General features: G+C 40.3%; 1 protein-coding gene across 4 annotated transcripts in view; it reads right to left on the bottom strand.

Annotated features, from left to right (window-relative positions):
- Positions 1-16,595, bottom strand: part of RIPOR2 (RHO family interacting cell polarization regulator 2) — a 377,286-nt gene that overhangs the window by 139,182 nt on the left and 221,509 nt on the right. For all 4 annotated transcript variants that reach the window (XM_053714808.1, XM_053714807.1, XM_053714810.1 and 1 more), the window contains exons 3-4: positions 14,110-14,265; positions 12,351-12,429 (exon numbers count right to left, since the gene is read on the bottom strand). In XM_053714808.1, the coding sequence (XP_053570783.1) occupies positions 12,351-12,429; positions 14,110-14,265 (235 nt within the window). The remainder of the gene's footprint in view (positions 1-12,350; positions 12,430-14,109; positions 14,266-16,595) is intronic.

Genomic DNA, 16,595 nt, shown 5'->3' on the forward strand with positions numbered 1-16,595 from the left:
GCTTTAGTAAATTAGATGGTGTTGGTGCCATCTTGAGCATATTCTTGGTTTTACAGTGTGCTGTGGATTTATTGCAGGCTGGGAGTTACCAAAAAGAAACAGCAGGATTTATTTTTTTCTTTTCTTTTAAAGTATCAATGTATGATTGCTTACATTTAGTAAATCATCTTAAAGTCATTAGGCAGTATAAACTATGCTATGGTAGATGAATTTAAATACAACTTTCCTAGATTACCATAAAGGATAAACCAGGATTGAAACCTGCCTATGGATTAAAGTTTGGGGGACATTTTTTTTTTAAATGAATGAACTTTAAATTAAACTCAAAATATAACACCTATAAACATTTTAACATAGGCATAATGAAAAAAACCACAACAACTTTGCAATGTATTATCATTTTTTATTTTGACTGCCTTTCCTGCAATTTAAATTTGAACATTTTAGTTTTCCCCTTCTCCTAGAGCAGTGGTGGCTAACCTTGCATCCCAGATGTCTCAGAACTACATTTCCCATGATGCTCAACTAGATTGCAGAGTGCCTAATCATCATGGGAAATGTAGTTTCAAAACATATGGGGTGCTAAGGTTAGCCCACCACTGCCCTAGAGAGACTGACTGGAATCCGCCCTGTGAAATTCAGAACCCTGATCTCCGACATGCTATACATATATTTCTCAATATGTTGATTGGTTTATTTATTTATTATCTGTCCCTAATTGGCAAGAGCAAAGATAAGATGAACAACACTCTTGGGCTTTTCATTGGGCTTCTCCCTCCACTAAAACACAATGCAAATTATGAAAACAAAATGACTGGTTTTAACCTGACTCGAGCCTGAAAGACAAAACAAATTATGCTTACCAGATAATTTCATTTCCTTCTGTATAAGGAGAGTCCACGGCTTCATTCCTTACTGTTGGGAAATACTGAACCTGGCCACCAGGAGGATGCAAAGACATCCCAGCCAAAGGCTTAAATACCACTTCCCCTATCCCCCAGTCATTCTGTCGAGGGAACAAGGAACAGTAGGAGAAAGATCAGGGTATAAAAGATGCCGGAAGAAAACACAAAATTTAGGGATCCGGGTCCGCCCATCAGAGAAACACGGGTGGGAGCCATGGACTCTCCTTATACAGAAGGAAATTAAATTATCTGGTAACCATAATTTATGTTTTCCATCTTAATATAAGGAGAGTCCACAGAGGGACAAAAAAAGAGGCGAACCCTAATCTGAGGGCACCACAGCCTGCAAAACCTTTCTCCCGAAAGCTGCTTCAGCTGAAGCAAAAAGATAAAACTTATAGAATTTAGAAAAAGTGTGTAAGGATGACCAGTTAGATGCCTTACAAATGTGATCCATAGAGGCCTCGTTCTTAAAGGCCCAAGAGGAAGCCACTGCTCTAGTAGAATGAGCCGTAATTCTCTGATGAGGTCTATGTCACACTGTTTCATAGGCTAAGCGGATAAGACTCCTCAACCAAAAAGATAAGGAAGTCGAAGAGACCTTCTGACCCTTACGCTTCCCAGAATATGCCACAAACAAGGAAGAAGTTTGTCTAAAATCCTTAGTAGCTCTAAGCACGAACCACGTCCAAATTATGAAGTAAATGTTCCTCCGAAGAAGGAGGATTTGGACACAAAGAAGGGACCACAATCTCTTGATTGATGTTGCGGTCTGACAACTTTAGGGAGAAAACCTAACTTAGTACGTAGGACAGCCTTATCCGAATGGAACACCAGATAAGGAGGCTCACATTGCAAGGCAGAAATCTCAGATACTTTGTGCGCCGAGGCAATAGCCAGTAGAAAGAGAACTTTCCAGGACAACAATTTAATATCAATTTAATGCATAGGCTCAAACGGAGCTCGTTGCAAAACTTTAAGAACCAGATTCAGACTCCAAGGGGGAGCCGAAGATCTGAACACAAGTCTGATCCTAATCAGAGCCCTAACAAAGGACTGAACATCTGGAAACTCAGAGAGCCTCTTGTGCAGTAAAACAGACAAGGCCGAAATCTGACCCCTCAGGGAACTGTCCGAAAGACCCTTCTCCAGACCATCCTGGAGAAAAAACTTAATCCTGGCAGCCTTAACTTTATGCCAAGGAAAACCACGCTCTTCACACCAGAATAAGTAGGTTCTTTACACCTTATGATAGATGCGACAACTAACTGGCTTACAAGCTTGGATGAGAGTGTCAATAACTCTCAGAAAAACCTCTCTTGGCTAGGACTAAGTGTTCAATCTCCACGCAGTCAGCCTCAGAGAATCAAGATTTTCATGAACAAAAGGACCTTGTTCCAGCAGATCCCTGCGACAAGCTAACTTCCATGGAGGAGGAGATGACATCCTCACTATGTCCGCAAACCACATCCTTTGCGGCCATGATGGAGCAATCAATATTACGGACGCCTGCTCCTGCTTGAAGCGGGCCACTACCCGAGGAAGGAGTGGTAATGGCGGAAAAAGGTAGATTAGATTGAACCTCCAAGCCACCACTAATGTATCTATTAGCTCCGCCTGAGGGTTCCTGGACCTCAACCTATATCTGGGTAGTTTGGTATTGAGAGGAGACACCATGAGATCTATCTCTGGCATCCCCCACCTGTAGCATATCTCCGCAAACACCTCGAGATGGAGAGACCATTCCCCGGATGAAAAGATTGTCTGCTGAGAAAATCCGCTTCCCAGTTGTCCACACCCGGAATGTGGATCGCTGACAATGAACCTGGGAAAAGGAATTATGTCCATGCTGGACACCATGAGACCAATTACCTCCATACACTGAGCCACAGATGGCCTGAAGGAGGTCCAGAGGGCAAGACATGCCAAATCTAGCTTGCACTGTCTCTGGTCAGTTAGAAATATCCTCATGGATATTGAATCTATTATAGTACCCATGAATTCTACCCTGGTGCTTGGAATGAGAGAACTCTTCTCTAAGTTTATCTTCCATCCATGTGATCGAAGAAGAGAGAGAAGAGATACTGAATGGTCCTTTGCTAGCTGAAAGGATGGTTCTTGAACCAGAATGTCGTCCAAGTAGGGAGCTACTGCTATACCTTGGGTTCTGGCGTCTGCCAGGAGAGTTTTTAGAATCTTTGTAAAGATTCTTGGGGCCGTAGCTACACCAAACGGAAGTGCATTGAACTGGAAGTGCTGATCCAGGAATGCAAACCTTAGGAACTGGAAGTGGTCCCTGTGGATGGAACGTGAAGGTAGGCATCCTTCAGATCTATAGTGGTCATGAACTGTCCTTCCTGAACTAGAGGAAGAATGGACCTTATTGTCTCCATCTTGAACGAGGGGACATTTAGAAATTAGTTTAAGTACTTTAGGTTCAGAATTGGGCGGAAAGTTCCCTCTCTCTTTGGGACCACAAACAGGTTTGAGTAATATCCCAAACCTCTTTTTATATATAAAGGGTGCCAGAAGAACAAAATTTAGGTCCCCCCAACAGAGAAAAACATGCGGGGGCCGTGGACTCTCCTCATACAGAAGGAAAGGAAATTATCTGGTAAGCATAATTTATGTTTTCCTTCTTAATATGAGGAGAGTCCACGGCTTCATTCATTACTTGTGGGAAACATATACCCAAGCTCAAGAGGACACTGAATGAAAACGGGAGGGTAAAAGAGAGGCGCACCAGAGCCTGCAAAACCTTTCTCCCAAAAGCGTAAAAAAACCCGTCAAATTTATAAAATTTTGAAAAGGTATGTAAAGAGGACCAGGTAGCCGCCCTACAAATCTGCTCCATAGAGACCTCATTCTTGAAGTCCCAAGATAAAGCCACAGCTCTAGTTGAAGGAGCCGTAATCCTCTGAGGAGGCTTATGTCCTGCTGTCTCATATGCTAAGCGAATAATACTCCTGTAACAAAAGGATAAGTAAGTGGAAAAGGCCTTCTGAACTCTACACTTCCCAGAATAGACAACAAATAAGGAAGAAGACTGAAATTCTATCTTCAAGCTACAAAGGATTTTAGACAAAGCCCAAACCACATCCAAATTATGAAGTAACCGTTCCTTCGACGAAGGAGTATTAGGACACAAGGAAGGAACCACAATCTCCTGACTGATGTTACGATCAGAAACGACCTTAGGAAGAAACCAACCCAATACAAAGAGCAGCCTTATCAGCATGAAAAACTAGGTAAGGAGGCTCACATTGAAAGGCCGCCATCTCAGAGACTCTGCTTGCCGAAGCAATACCCAGTAGAAAAAGAACCTTCCAAGACAGTAATTTAATGTCAACCGAATGCATAGGCTCAAATGGAGCCCTCTGCAAAATTTTAAGAACTAGATTTAAACTCCAAAATGGAGTGTTAGGTCTAAACACAGACCTGATTCTAGACAGAGCCTGAACAAAAGACTGCACATCAGGAAGCTCAGCAAGCCTCTTGTGTAATAACACAGATAGTGATGAAATCTGTCCCTTTAGGGAACTAGCAGAAAGGCCCTTCTCCATACCATCCTGGAGAAAAGAAAGAATCCTGGAAACCTTGACCTTATGCCAGGGGAATCCACGCTCTTCACACCAGAATAAGTAGGTCCTCCACACCTTAAGATAGATGCGACGAGTGACCGGCTTTCAAGCTTGAATGAGAGTATCAATCACTCTCTCAGAAAAAACTCTCTTGGCAATCTCCAAGCAGTCAGCCTCAGAGAATCTAGATTTTGATGAACAAAAGGACCCTGTACCAGCAGATCCCTGTGACAAGGTAACCTCCATGGAGGAGATGAAGACATCCCCACTAGGTCCGCAAACCACATCCTTCACGGCCACGATGGAGCAATTAGTATTGCCAAAGCTTGCTCCTGCTTGATGCGGGCCACTACACAAGGGAGAAGTGGTAACGGTGGAAAAATGTAAACTAGACTCAACCTCCAAGGCACTGCTAATGCATCTATTAGCTCTGCCTGAGGATCCCTGGACCGCGACCCGTATCAGGGTAGCTTGGTATTGAATAGGGACGCCATTAAATCCATCTCTGGCGTCCTCCATCTGTTGCAAATCTCCGCAAACACCTTGGAATGTAAAGACCATTCCCCAGGATGAAAGGATTGTCTGCTGAGAAAATCCGCTTCCCAGTTGTCCACACCCGGAATGTGGATCACTGACAGCGAGCAGTTGTGGGTCTCTGCCCATTCCAGAATCCGAGCTACTTCCCTCATTGCTAGGGAGCTCCATGTTCCCCCCTGATGGTTGATGTAAGCCACCGAGGTTATGCTGTCTGATTGGAATCTGATAAACTGGGACGAACCCAGAAGAGGCCAAGCCTTCAGAGCATTGAAGATCCCTCGAAGTTCCAAGATGTTGATAGGGAGAAGAGATTCCTCTCTATTCCACAGGCTCTGTGCCTTCCTGGCACCCCAAACAGCTCCCCATCCAGATAGACTTGTGTCCAATGTCACAATCTCCCAGGATGGTCTCAAGAAGGATGTCCCTTGGGGCAGGTGATCTGGACAGAGCCACCAAAAGAGCTATTCTCTCAACCGGTTGTCTAGAGAAATCTGTTGTGACGGATCCGAGTGATCGCCGTTCCACGGACTCAGGATGCACAGCTGAAGAGGCCTGAGATGGAATCTAGCGAATGGAATGATGTCTATGCTGGACATCATGAGCCAAATTACCTCCATACACCGGGCCAAAGAAGGCCTTAAGGAGGTCTGTAGGGCAAGACAATTGGAAGTTAGCTTGTATGTAAGAAATATCCTCATGGATATGGAGTCTATTATTGTATCCAGGAATTCCACCCTGGTACTGGGAACAAGAGAACTCATTTCTAAGTTTATCTTCCATCCATGAGATCGAAGAAGAAATAGAAGAGCTTTTGAATGGTCCTCTGCCAGTCGACAGGATGGTACCTGAACCAGTATGTCGTCTAAGTATGGTGCAACTGCTATCCCTTTGGTTCCCGCCACTGTGAGCAGAGCCCCCAGATCCTTTGTAAAAACTCTTGGGGAGGTAGCTAGACCAAATGGAAGAGCAACAAACGAAGTGCTGATCCAGGAACGCAAATCTCAGGAACTTGAAGTGTTCCTTGTGGATTGGAACGTGAAAGTAAGCATCCTTCAAGTCTATCGTAGTCATGAACCGTCCTTCCTGAACTAAGGGCAGAATGGACCTTATCGTCTCCATTTTGAACAATGGGACCGACAGGAATTTGTTTAAGCACTTTAGGTCCAGAATCGGGCGAAAGGTTCCCTCTTTCTTTGGGACCATAAAAAGGTTTGAGTAATATCCCAGACCTCTTTCTGCTAGAGGTACTGGTACAATTACTCCCAGGGAGGAGAGATCCCTCACGCACCCTAGAAAGGCCTCTTGTTTTTGGGCCTTGAAGACAGGTTTGACAAGAGGAATCTGCCTCTGGGTGGATGAGATCTGAAACCAATCCTGTACCCCTGAGCGATGACCTCCAGGACCCAAGGGTCTTGCACGTCCCCCAGCCAAGCCTCCAAAAAGAGAGATAGTCTGCCCCCACACAATCCAGAGAAGGATCAGGGGCCGCACCATCATGCCGACTTTGACTCGGCAGGTCTCTTGTTCTGCTTGTATTTATTCCAAGATCGAGTCAGTCTCCAAGTTCCCTTGGGCTGATCAGGCTTCGCGGAAGGCTGTTGCCATTGGGATTTATCTGAACGAAAGAGATGAAAATTAGGACCTTGCCCCTTAGGTTTGTTCTTCTTATCTTGTGGTAAAAAGGCACCCTTGCCTCCAGTAACTGTGGATATGATTAAGTCCAGGCCTGGACCAAAAATAATCTTCCCCTTAAATGGCAGGGAAAGAAGTCTAGATTTTGAGGTCATGTCCGCAGACAAAGACTTCAGCCAGAGTGTCCTACGTGCTAGCACTGAAAAACCTGACGCCTTGGCATTCAGGCGATTAATATGCATGTTTGCATCACAAATAAAAGAATTAGCCACCCTCAAGGCCTTAATTCTTTCCTGGATCGTGTCAAGGGGACCTTCCACCTCGATCAACTCAGATAAAGAGTCGCACTAATAGGTAGTGGCTCCAGCCACCGCAGCGACCGCGGCTGCCGGTTGAAATAAATATCCTGTGTGCTGAAACATCTTTCTCAACAGAGTTTCTAGCTTTTTATCCATGGGCTCTTTAAACGAGGAACTATCATCAAACGGGATAGTAGTGCATTTTTATCAAGTGTGGAGATAACACCATCCACCTTAGGGATGGAAACCCACAACTCCAATTAAGAGTCCGGAACCGGGAATAATTTCTTAAAGGAAGAAGAGGAAGAGGAAGAACCGAGTCTTTCCCACTCATTCTTAATATTTGCCATCTTTACGGGAACCGGGAAAGTCTGTGGTACAACCCTGTCCTCGTAGACCTTATCTAGGTTTAGGAATACAAGGTTCCTCAGGTAATTTTGGTTCTGGAATCTCTAAAGTAGCAAACACTTCCTTTAACAGAAAGCATAAGTGTTCAATCCTAAATCTAAAGTCTGGTTCCTCCGCAGCTGGAAGCTTAGAGGCAGCAGATTCCGAACCCAGAAAGAGCATCCTCTGAAGTATCAGAGGCGTCATCATCGGATAATCTTGTATCAGATAAATCCAATAAGTTAGATGACCCCTGGGAAGGATAGCAATATTTGACCTTTCGCTTGCGTTTAGCTGGGCGAGGTAAAGCACTGAAGGCTGCAGACACTGCCGTTTGTAGCTGTTCAGTAAAGAATGGCGGTAAGAGGGCCCCTCCAGAAGGAGGATTAGCAGTGCAATGGGAAGCTGCGTGTGCAATAGGAGATGACAGCAGGGAACGCACCTCACGGGATGGAGACTCCTCCGAGGTGGACGGCTCAGTGGTACTAAACGTTTGTTTTTTTAGATAAAATTACTTTATCAAGGCATGTTAAACATAATTAGGCAGGAGCCTCCTCACAATATAGACAGGTATTAGATTTAGGTAAAGAGGGAGTACCCACCAACGTATCAGAGTCCTCCATAGCTTGCGCTTGTAAGAGGGAATATAGAAAAAGATAAATGGCACCTTTATACCCCCATTGGCTGGGGCATAAACCACCTCCTATGACCCAGGCCCCACAGAGAAACCGCTTAGTCTCCGGTAAACCGCACGGTCAGGAAAAGAGGAAATCAGTGTGACCACACCCGGTCACGTGATGCGCCATGCAGAACCGCCCCTGCTACAGAAAAAAGCGCGCCAAGCTAACATAAACGAAAGTAAAAAACCTGTATGTTCCAACATCTGCCTGAGCCTCATCTCACACGTCTCGGCATAAAACATAATAAAGTGAATTATGTGATAAATTCCCCCTGTTCAATAATCCCCTTCCGGAGATATTAACAATTGATTCCATACAGATAAAAGAAGTCACACTGTGACCCTGTCTTCTTGCGTTATCATATGTGTATAAAAATGAAAATCTTACTGGAAGCTCTGCCGTGGAACAGGCACACAGCCTCTCAGGTTTGACAGTCTTGTACCATCGCACCTGACATGGACTTGAGTGATAGAAGCAGGCAGTGAAACTCGTCAACACTGATTATTTAGGAGCCGTTAATACGAGCCTGGATGGGTTCGCAGAAAGACTCTCCCTGCATCTCCAGACCCTAACATTCGTTAATGCTCTCACTGAGAGGCTGACAAGACTACTTAAAACTCCAGTCCCATTCCGCAGGGTACTACCCTCCATAAGGAACTATCCTGTATCTTCTGACACTTCTCTGCCAAACTCCTGTGACGACAGGCAAAGAATGACTGGGATATGAGGGAAGTGTGGGAGGTATTTAAGCCTTTGGCTGGGGTTCCTTTGCCTCCTCCTGGTGGCCATGTTCTGTATTCCCACAAGTAATGAATGAAGCTGTGGACTCTCCTCAAATTAAGAAGGAAATCAGGTTTATTCTCAAAATATTCTATTTATAGTTTAGCTATTGCCATGCACTCACTCCCCTCTTTAGTTTAATGCCCGGGTGCATCCTTGATTAAAGTACATAGTATTCAATCATTGAAGGGCACTCAAGTCTTAAGTTAAAACAGTTCTTGTTTTATTTAATTATTTTGTTTAAATGTCAATGTTTCGGCTTGTCCACAAACCTTTTTCAAGACATTAGACATCTGTGAAATATATACATATAAAAAATGTGTTACCACTGCCAGCCTTAAAGACAAACACTCTTTTTAAACAAAACAAAAATTCTGGAGTAGACTGTCCCTTTAAATGTTATTTAATCTACAATCCTACTTAGATTTATATACACAAAGCAACCAACTTACTTGTTTAATTTTTTTCATGTTGCTCTAATTTTAACCGCCATTCTCCCAGCGTGTCAGTGTCTGAAACAGCATGTCCATCTTACACCTTATATAAGTTATCACTCTATTTAAGGGGCGTGTATTACTAAACATAGTTGTGGAATTCATTTGTTCAAACTAGAGTGCCAAATGTTAACATATTATGTAGTAATTCCGTTTACATTGCTGAATCTTCTGTCTATTCTACCGCTTACTAAACTAAAGTCCACAGTTCTGATACTCCATCATTCTGTATGTTCTAGACTAATCTTTTTCAATATTAAACTTTAAATGGTAACCACATTTTTTACATGTATATATTTTCCCACTGTTATTACTGATTTCCGCTAAACTATATATCAAAAAGTAACTTAATTTTATGAGATATTTAGCAATTTTCATTTTTAGTAATAAATAGACGTGCAAATTGTTTCGGCCGAATTTAGTTTTTAGACGAATTTCCGAATTGGCACCATAATTAAAATCCCAAAAATTAATAATTCAGTTTACGAATTTTCGGATAAATTCTTTATTCATATTCAGGTTTGATAATTATAGCGCCTTTCACCTAATGCTCACTAGCTATTACTAATAGCACTCAGAACGCATTCTGAACCTAACCATCAATCATAGAGGTTGAGCGGATTCGACCTATCAGATCTCACATCCGACTCCACTGTCGGTAAGGATATACCACACACAATTTGACCTCAAATGTGAGTTAAAGTTTACTGGAAGCAACAGTGTGAGACACACTACTACAGGTACTGTAATTACAACTTGTTTTTGATATAAAGTGTCTTTTTTAGCACGTTTGGATACCATCCATAAGTTCCTTATACTAAGGACTGCACTGTGAACTTTATTTAATTACATATTCCACGGCGTATAACGCCACTACAGGTACTTTCTAATATCCATGACGAAAAGTATTTTTACCAGCTTTTTAGCCCTATGAGGATTCATTACGGGATCCCGATATCAAATTCTACTTCATTTTTTACAACATTATCATTATATCCACTGCAGTGAGAACTTTTTTTAAAAAAAAGAAACTTTTTAAACTATTTTTTGAGCTCATATTGATTTTATAAATTCATCTAAAAGCTCCCCTCACTTGTTCACATAATTATTAACTAAATACCCCGGCGGTTTAGGGGTTAATAGGTTTAGTTAGTGTCGGCGATGTCGGGGGAACTGCGATTTAGGGGTTAATATGTTTAGTGTCAGTGATGTCGGGGAACTGCGGTTTAGGGGGTTAATTGGTTTAGTTGATGTCTGGGAATGGCGGTTTAGGGTTTAAAAGGGTTATTTAGTGTCGGTGATGTGGGGTGCGACAGTTTAGGGGTTAATAGCTTTATTTAGTGTCGGTGATGTGGGGTGCGACAGTTTAGGGGTTAATAGCTTTATTTAGTGTCGGCAATGTGGGTGACAGTGGTTTTAGATAATTTTGTTTCGCCAATCACCGGCATATTAGTTATGTTAAATCGTTTTTTCGGATCCATTCTTTATTCATATGCATTATTCTATTCTAAACTTCAGAACAGAATAATGCATATGAATAAATCCGAAAAAACTAACTAATCCGAAAAAACTATTTAACTTAACATAACTAATTTGCCGAAACATTTTTTTTTTAACCTTAACTAAACTAATTTGCTGAAACAAAATTATTTAACTAATGTAAACTAAACAAATTTTTTAGCGTTGCACATGTCTAGTAAAAATACATACAGGTCAAAATGTGATTATAAGTTACTAGTTAAAACAATAGCAAATTTTGTATCCTTCTTAACACATTGTACCTCCTTTTTCAGAGAACTACTTATACCTTTTACGCCCAATATCAACGTTTTCTAATTCTAATTGCTTTGAACATTCTTTCTCATACTAATCATAAGACAATGAATAGTCCAAAGGCACAATTAACCCATTGGGTACTAACGTATTGAGTCTAAAAATCCACTAGGCCTCACATCTTAATAGTTCCCTTTCCCTGTTACCCCCTTTTCTCATTGGAGAGGACTCATCAATTAACTTGCCCCTGAGCATAGACACTAAGTGCTTATATTGCAAAAAATGCCTTGATCTGAGGGGCCCTTTTTAATTGCTGTGCGTATAGCACTCTTATGATTGGCAAGTCTTCACCTGAATGTGCTACATGTCTTTCCGATATAATATCGGCTACACGGACAAGTTATATAATATATCACATAGTCTGATGTACAAGATTCCTGCCATATAAAGCTGCAGTTCCGTAAGAATGTTATGCACTGGCAACATCACTAGATGGCGGCACTATTTCTTGCCATGTAGTGCTTCAGACACTTTCTTCAACAAAGAATACCATAGGATTGAAGCAAATTTGATAATATAATTAAATTAGAAACTTTAAAATTGTATGTCCTGTATAATTTGTATGGGTTTCAAATCCCTATATTACATACAAAACAATTTATTTTGTACTAAGCAAAAAATAATACATTCTATGTAATTATAACTGTGTTACTTTAAAAGGATATACAAGCCAAAGGTTTTCTTTGATGATTCAGATAGAGCACAACATTTTAAACACATTTCTAATATACTTCTATATGTATTCTGAGGAGCCGGCTCATTTCTGGAGTACTATATGGCAGCAGTTTTGCAAGAATGTTATTCATTTGCAAGAGCACTAGATGGCAGCACTATTTTATGCAACATAGTGCTCCAGATTTTAAAAAAATGATATGCTCTGTTTGAATCACAAATGAAAATTTTGGGGTTTCATATCCCTTTAAGAATAACATTGCTTTCGCTCCCTACTTAGGAATTAGAAGGCGGAAGAATAAGGCTGCTGTTTCTCAGTTAATCTATAACGTTTCTAAATGTAAATCTTAAATAAAATGGGTCACATTAAAAAACAAGCCAAGCCATAGAGTAAAATCTGTAAAGTTATTTTCCATCAGAACATATTCATTCATTTACACTTGCCTGGTCCGGCACACAATGCAATTCATATATTTAATTGGCCATTTAACAATAAGATAAAAGTGATTTTATCTACACATAACCCTCCCATCTTGATGATGTCACTTACCAGTCTTGAGTTTCTCCTCATATCTTTTAGTTGGGCAGTCAACTTGTCTAGCTCTGCTTGGTGCCCCTCCAGATACTCGCTACCCACACAAAAGAAAAACAGTACAGTGTTTAAAAGGTGATCATTTTTATACTTTAGCCATAATAAAGTGTTATTAAATATCTATTTTCTTATTCACTGAATAATGCAGTTTTATTTTCAATATGGATATTCAGTAAATGCTTAAAGGGACATAAAACCCAACATTTTTCTGTGAAAATTCAGATAGAACATACAATTTTAAACAACTTTCCAATGTACTTCTATTTTTTAATTTTTCATTATTTTCTTGTTATCTTTTGTTGAAAAGCAGGGATGTAAGCTCAGGAGTGTGCACGTGTCTGCAGCACTATATGGCAGCAGTTTTGCCACAATGATATACATTAGCAAGAGCACTAGATGGCAACGCTATGTCCGGTCATGTTGTGTTTCAGGCATATGCATGCAACCTATCTAGACATCTCTTCAACAAAGAATGACAAGAGAACAAAGCAAATTTGATAATAAAAGTAAACTGGAAACTTAAAAAATGGTATGCTCTACCTGAATAATGAAAGCAATTCCCTTTAACCCACATTTATCATACCATCCAACTATTCAAAACACATGAATAAGAAATCTATTTATTATTATGTGGACTTTATGCTATACACTACAAATTATATATAGGTAGCCCTCGGTTTACGCCGGTTCAATTTGCGCCGTTTCAGAATAACAACTTTTTTTCAGTCATGTGACTGCTATTGAAATGCATTGAAAAGCAGTGCAATGATTAAAATAGCCAGTAGGTGGAACTGTCCGCTTGTGTTACAGCAAAGTTATGCAAGCTTAACAGGTCTGAAATTGATCTGTGTACACAGAACAGACATTAGCTATCGAGCAACCACTTCCCTATTATCTTCCTGTCCAGCTGCTTGAGGTGAGGGTGCCTAACTGCCTATTAATCACTGCAGATTGAAATGCATAGAATAGGTGCAGACCCAATATTATCTAACATGCTAACAATGCAGAGAACTGTTTGCAGAAAAATGCAAGTAAAAAACGTTTTTGTTCATTAAACTTAGTTTGAAGTCTGTTGTGTAATTATTTTATTAGGTGATGTTTAGCAAATGATTTTGTTCATTAAACTTAGTTTGATTATATATTCTGTGTTGTGTGATTATTTTATTAGGTTATAATACTGTTTTAGCAAATGTTTTTTGTTCATTTAACTTAGTTTCATTATATATTCTGTGTTGTGTGATTATTTGATACTGTTCATAATGCTGTTTATTTTTAAAGCTTTGAAATGAAGACTTTAAATGCTAATGTATTAGGTGTTACTTATGACAATTTTGAGAGGGGCCTGGAACCTAACTCCCTCACTTCCCATTGACTTACATTCTAAACTGGGTTTCAATTTACAACGGTTTCAATTTACAACCATTCCTTCTGGAACCTAACCACGGCGTAAACTGAGGGTTACCTGTATATATATAAAAAAAAATAATTGCTGACATAAGTTTCAAGATCATTAACTGGATGTTGATTAAAAGCAAAAAAAATAAGAGCCAATTTATTACATCTGCTCCAATACCTTAGCAGCTTTACATTTCTAGATAGATAGAAAGATAGATAGATAGATAGATAGATAGATAGATAGATGGAGATAGACAGACAGAGATAGATAGACAGACAGATATGGGAAATACAATACAGTTTTAAATGTTATAATTCTTACTCCAATCCGTTTTTTAAGGCTCCATATACTTCTTCTACCCTTTCCGGTTGAGGCTCTTTGGAAGTACTGGTATTTTTATGACCTGAACTGTGCATTTTCTTTTGTTTTGCTTGGGGCTTCTTGGGTACGGAAGAGTTTCCAAGGAAAGAATTACATCTGTATAAAGAGCAACATGCAGAAAAAAATAAAAAGAATTACACTGCTGAAAATATTGAAAAATAAAGTGTGCTTGCAATGCTTTATGCTGAAAACTAGATTTTATCAGAGGCACAGTTTCCTTATGTTATTTATAAATTATTATCATTGACTGAATAAATGCAGTTACTATTTAATTAAAGGGACAGTAAACCTTAAAAATAATGTTATATAATTCTGCACATAGTGCAGAATTATATAACATTATTTAAGTGCTATAGTTCTAAACGGCTTTTTTCCCTTTTAATATGTAAAAATAATGGCGCTTTTACAGACCCGCTCTCTGCTCTCTGCTGAGCGGGTCTGTAATATTTAGTCAGCGCATCGGGCCAGCTGTATAGTCACAGCCCGGCCCGACCGCGCCATAGCACTAAGTGCAGCTCGCTCCTGTCACAGGAGCGAGCTGCACTTAGTGCTATGGCGCGGTCGGGCCGGGCTGTGACTATACAGCTGGCCCGATGCGCTGACTAAATATAACAGACCCGCTCAGCAGAGAGCAGAGAGCGGGTCTGTAAAAGCGCCATCATTTTTACATATTAAAAGGGAAAAAAGCCGTTTAGAACTATAGCACTTAAATAATGTTATATAATTCTGCACTATGTGCAGAATTATATAACATTATTTTTAAGGTTTACTGTCCCTTTAACATTAAACAGGGAAAACAGAGTTTGTGATACATTATGTCTTTGAAAGAAGAACTGCCTTACTATAATGAAAAGTATTGTTGTATATTAAAGGGACATGACCTCAATATTTTTATTTCATGATTCAGCCAGAACACTTTTAAACAACTTTCCAAATTACTTCTATTATCAAATGTGCTTCATTCTCTTGGTATCCTTTGTTGAAGGAGTAGCAATGCACTACTGGGAGCTGAGCACATCCGGAAAAATGATAAGAGACTAATGTGCAGCCAGCAACCAGAAGTGTTATGCTGCTGAGCATACCTAAGTATGCTTTTCAACACGCATAGCAAGTTAATGAAGCAAATTAGATATTAGAAGTAAATTTGAAAGTTGTTTAAAATTGCATGCTCTATGTTAATCATGGAAAAAAATGTAGGGTTTTAGGTCCCTTTGATTTTATGTTCAATTTTATGTTATGTTGTGGCTTTTCCTTCCTTGTATATATTACTAGACCAGGCATCTAGAATGTGTAGTGTACATGCCTTTTGAATGAGGAGTATGCATCTTAAAATATGTAAAAAAACAACAACATTGGGAAGCCGGTGGAGTTGAACCCACATTAGTAAGGAGCATGGGCAATGTGATATCTTATTATAGTTTCTCTTAAGACCTAGCTCTTCTTTGCCAATTTAAAATACATCATTCAACACCCATCAGGTGTAGAGACCACAATACTCTCACAGGAAGCGGTGATAGTTGGGAACTGGCTCAGAGACACAGGATGGCAGTGAGAGGTAGGGCGGGGCTGGCTTTGTGTCTGCTGGTGACTGGGCAGGCAAAGATAACCAGTACCAGCCGACACACCAGGCAAATGCCCTGTATGCCCTACATACAGAATGCATAGTACCTACTGTAAAGTATGGTGGAGGAGAGCTGTTTTTCAGGGTTTGTTTTAGGTCCCTTAGTGAAGGGTCATCTTAATGCTACAATATACAAAAGATACAGGATATGTTTTAAGCAATTGAGTGTGTCTACATTTGTGGCATCAGTTTGGGGCAGGCCCTTTCCTATTATAGAATGACTGTGCACAAAGGGTGCGTGTGTGTGTATGTATGTGTGTATGTATGTATATGTATGTATATGTATATGTATGTATATGTATTTATGTATGTATGTATATGTTACAGGTATAGTAAGATATTCAGGTAATCCTAGGATTACCCTGGTAAAGCGGACTTTACCCAAGCGGCTGTGGGTAAAGCCTGATGTACTGTAATTCCCCCATCTACACTATTTTCTTTGCCTTTGCCTGGGGGGGGGGGGTTGAAGGGGGTGCCCCGCCAATCCTCTGGCATCCACTCCAAGTCAACCTTGAGGAATGAGGTTTCGCCCTCCTTAAACCCCCCAGGCGGAGGCAAAAAAAGATAGCTAAGCTGGGGGAATTACAGTGCCTCTTATATATGTTTGATGAAGTGATAAAGCGCATGCACTCTGAGGGAATTTATGATCTTACATCAGGCCTTACCAACAGCCGCTTGGGTAATGTCCATTTTACCTGGGTAACCCTAAGATTACCCAATATCTGACTTAACCCATAACATTATATATATAAATATATATATATATATATATATATATATATATATATATATATATACACACATA

The sequence above is a fragment of the Bombina bombina genome, chromosome 5 (assembly GCF_027579735.1).
Source record: "Bombina bombina isolate aBomBom1 chromosome 5, aBomBom1.pri, whole genome shotgun sequence".
NCBI lineage: Eukaryota > Metazoa > Chordata > Amphibia > Anura > Bombinatoridae > Bombina > Bombina bombina.